The 1,808-nt window shown below is 37.2% G+C and overlaps 1 protein-coding gene across 1 annotated transcript; it reads left to right on the top strand.

Moving 5' to 3' along the window:
• Positions 1-741: 741 nt before the first annotated feature.
• On the top strand, positions 742-1,530 carry LOC109592159 (uncharacterized; the record flags this gene model as incomplete). Its single annotated transcript, XM_020007693.1, has 4 exons — positions 742-900; positions 948-1,199; positions 1,283-1,385; positions 1,461-1,530. Coding segments are annotated over exons 1-4 (453 nt in total), but the record flags the coding sequence as incomplete, so codon positions are not given.
• Positions 1,531-1,808: the final 278 nt, after the last annotated feature.

Raw genomic sequence — 1,808 nt, 5'->3', positions numbered from 1 at the left:
TTATCGTATTCAGTACATTCAACGTATTGTGGCAACAGTCATCATGACCACACCATCCACCGAAATAGTAAATATTAGAATGAGAGGTGGTACAGGAGTAGGCAATTACTCCTAATGGAGGAGTACCTCTTGTTAGGTGAGAGGACCAGTCAGCAGTAGAAAGCTGGTACACATTAACTCTTGAGGTCAGTTCCCTCTTTTGAAGGGAGTCATGAACTCTAGGTAAGTCAACATGCCTCCCTGCCCACAGGTAGAGGGACTCACCTATTACAGGAGCTTTGTGACTAGCTCTCATTTTGAAACCTGTAGTAAATGAATAATGATAGAAATGAAGACAATGACTACAGAAGAACAAATAGAAAGAGAGAGCATGAAGACAGAGGAGGAGGGAAGATGGTAGGGAGAGATAAACTAACTTTTTCCAGACATCCTCTTCTTCTAAACAACAAGCCACACCTAACATTCCAACAAATTAATTATCACTTAGACCACACCCTCTACTTAGTTTTATTAGCCACCACGTGCCGAAACGTGGTCATAGAGCAGTACTGCTCTGCATCACTTATTGATTAGAGAGGAGTGATGAGGATATCAGAGAGACTATTTAGTACTCACAATGCTAATGTACTGGAGGAATGTGGTGTATCTGTAATTCTGTATAAGTAGTAGTGTCATTGGTACTGGATAGAGCTATTAGAGAGGAGGAAGAGGAGACAGTAAAAAGGAAGCATGTCATTCACTACTAGTGATGTATGACAGGATCACTTTATAATCATTGATTAGAGTGTTTGTATGTAACTGGAACTTTAAAACATCACGAACACCCACGCAATGGAAGTGTATTAATTAACTGATTGTGGGAGTGGCTGGATATGATGGCTGGAGTTGATGATGAGGATTGTGGTGGGATTGTGGTGGGATTGTGGTGGGATGATGAGGATTGGGTGGTGGTGGGGATTGTGATGAAGTGGATCATCTAGATGAAGCTGTTACTAAATCCAGGAGCTCTTTCAAGACTATGTTTAATAAAGGAGTGAAGTACCAGGCCTACTTGAAGAGAGTTGTAGAAACTAAGAGGATCAATGATGAGAAAAAGATGGAGACACTCCAAATTAATGATGATGATCAGAATGATGATGATAATTTATATCCTTTTGATAGTTTTAATACTTTAGGAGCTATTGGATTCAGTGTATATGGTAAGAATAAACAAATAATATTTATTTACAAAGCACTGAATTCATATGAGAAATTTTTGATTATTAATTTTATTATTATCTAGATAACCCATTCATGGAAGTTAGTAATCTTCTCATGTCAACCTCTGGAGTTTGTGACTTAACAAAAACAACACAAACAAAAACAACACTAGAAGATACGACAAAGTATTGTCAATCACGAATATAACTTTATATTAGACAGAGTAAATTAGGTGAGGGTCTGTGTTACATGGATGATAGTGAGCCACTTGATACAGAAAGTGAAGACAATGAGGAGTCCTCTCATGGAATCAGAGAAGTGGCACGTTATGTATGCTCATAATGTGTGTTGGGAATTAAATGATGTTATTATTATTCATGTGTGTCAATTGGTGTTAACTAATTATTTTTGTGAGCATGCGCAGTATGTGATGCTGTGCAGTTGAAGAAAAGAGAAGTAGACATTAAAGAAAAGAGTCAATATGTGTGCTATTGTATCCAGAGCAATTGGACAGCCAGTATTTCGAAGTCCCTATAAAAGAACACAGCAGCTATCGTATAATGTGCATAACAAAAATTATTTAATATCATATTATTCTTTATTATTAG

This window comes from Amphimedon queenslandica, unplaced genomic scaffold (genome assembly GCF_000090795.2).
Source record: "Amphimedon queenslandica unplaced genomic scaffold, v1.1 AMPQUscaffold_6125_Cont21913, whole genome shotgun sequence".
NCBI classification, from domain to species: Eukaryota; Metazoa; Porifera; class Demospongiae; order Haplosclerida; family Niphatidae; genus Amphimedon; species Amphimedon queenslandica.
This window is presented reverse-complemented; position numbering and strand designations above follow the sequence as displayed.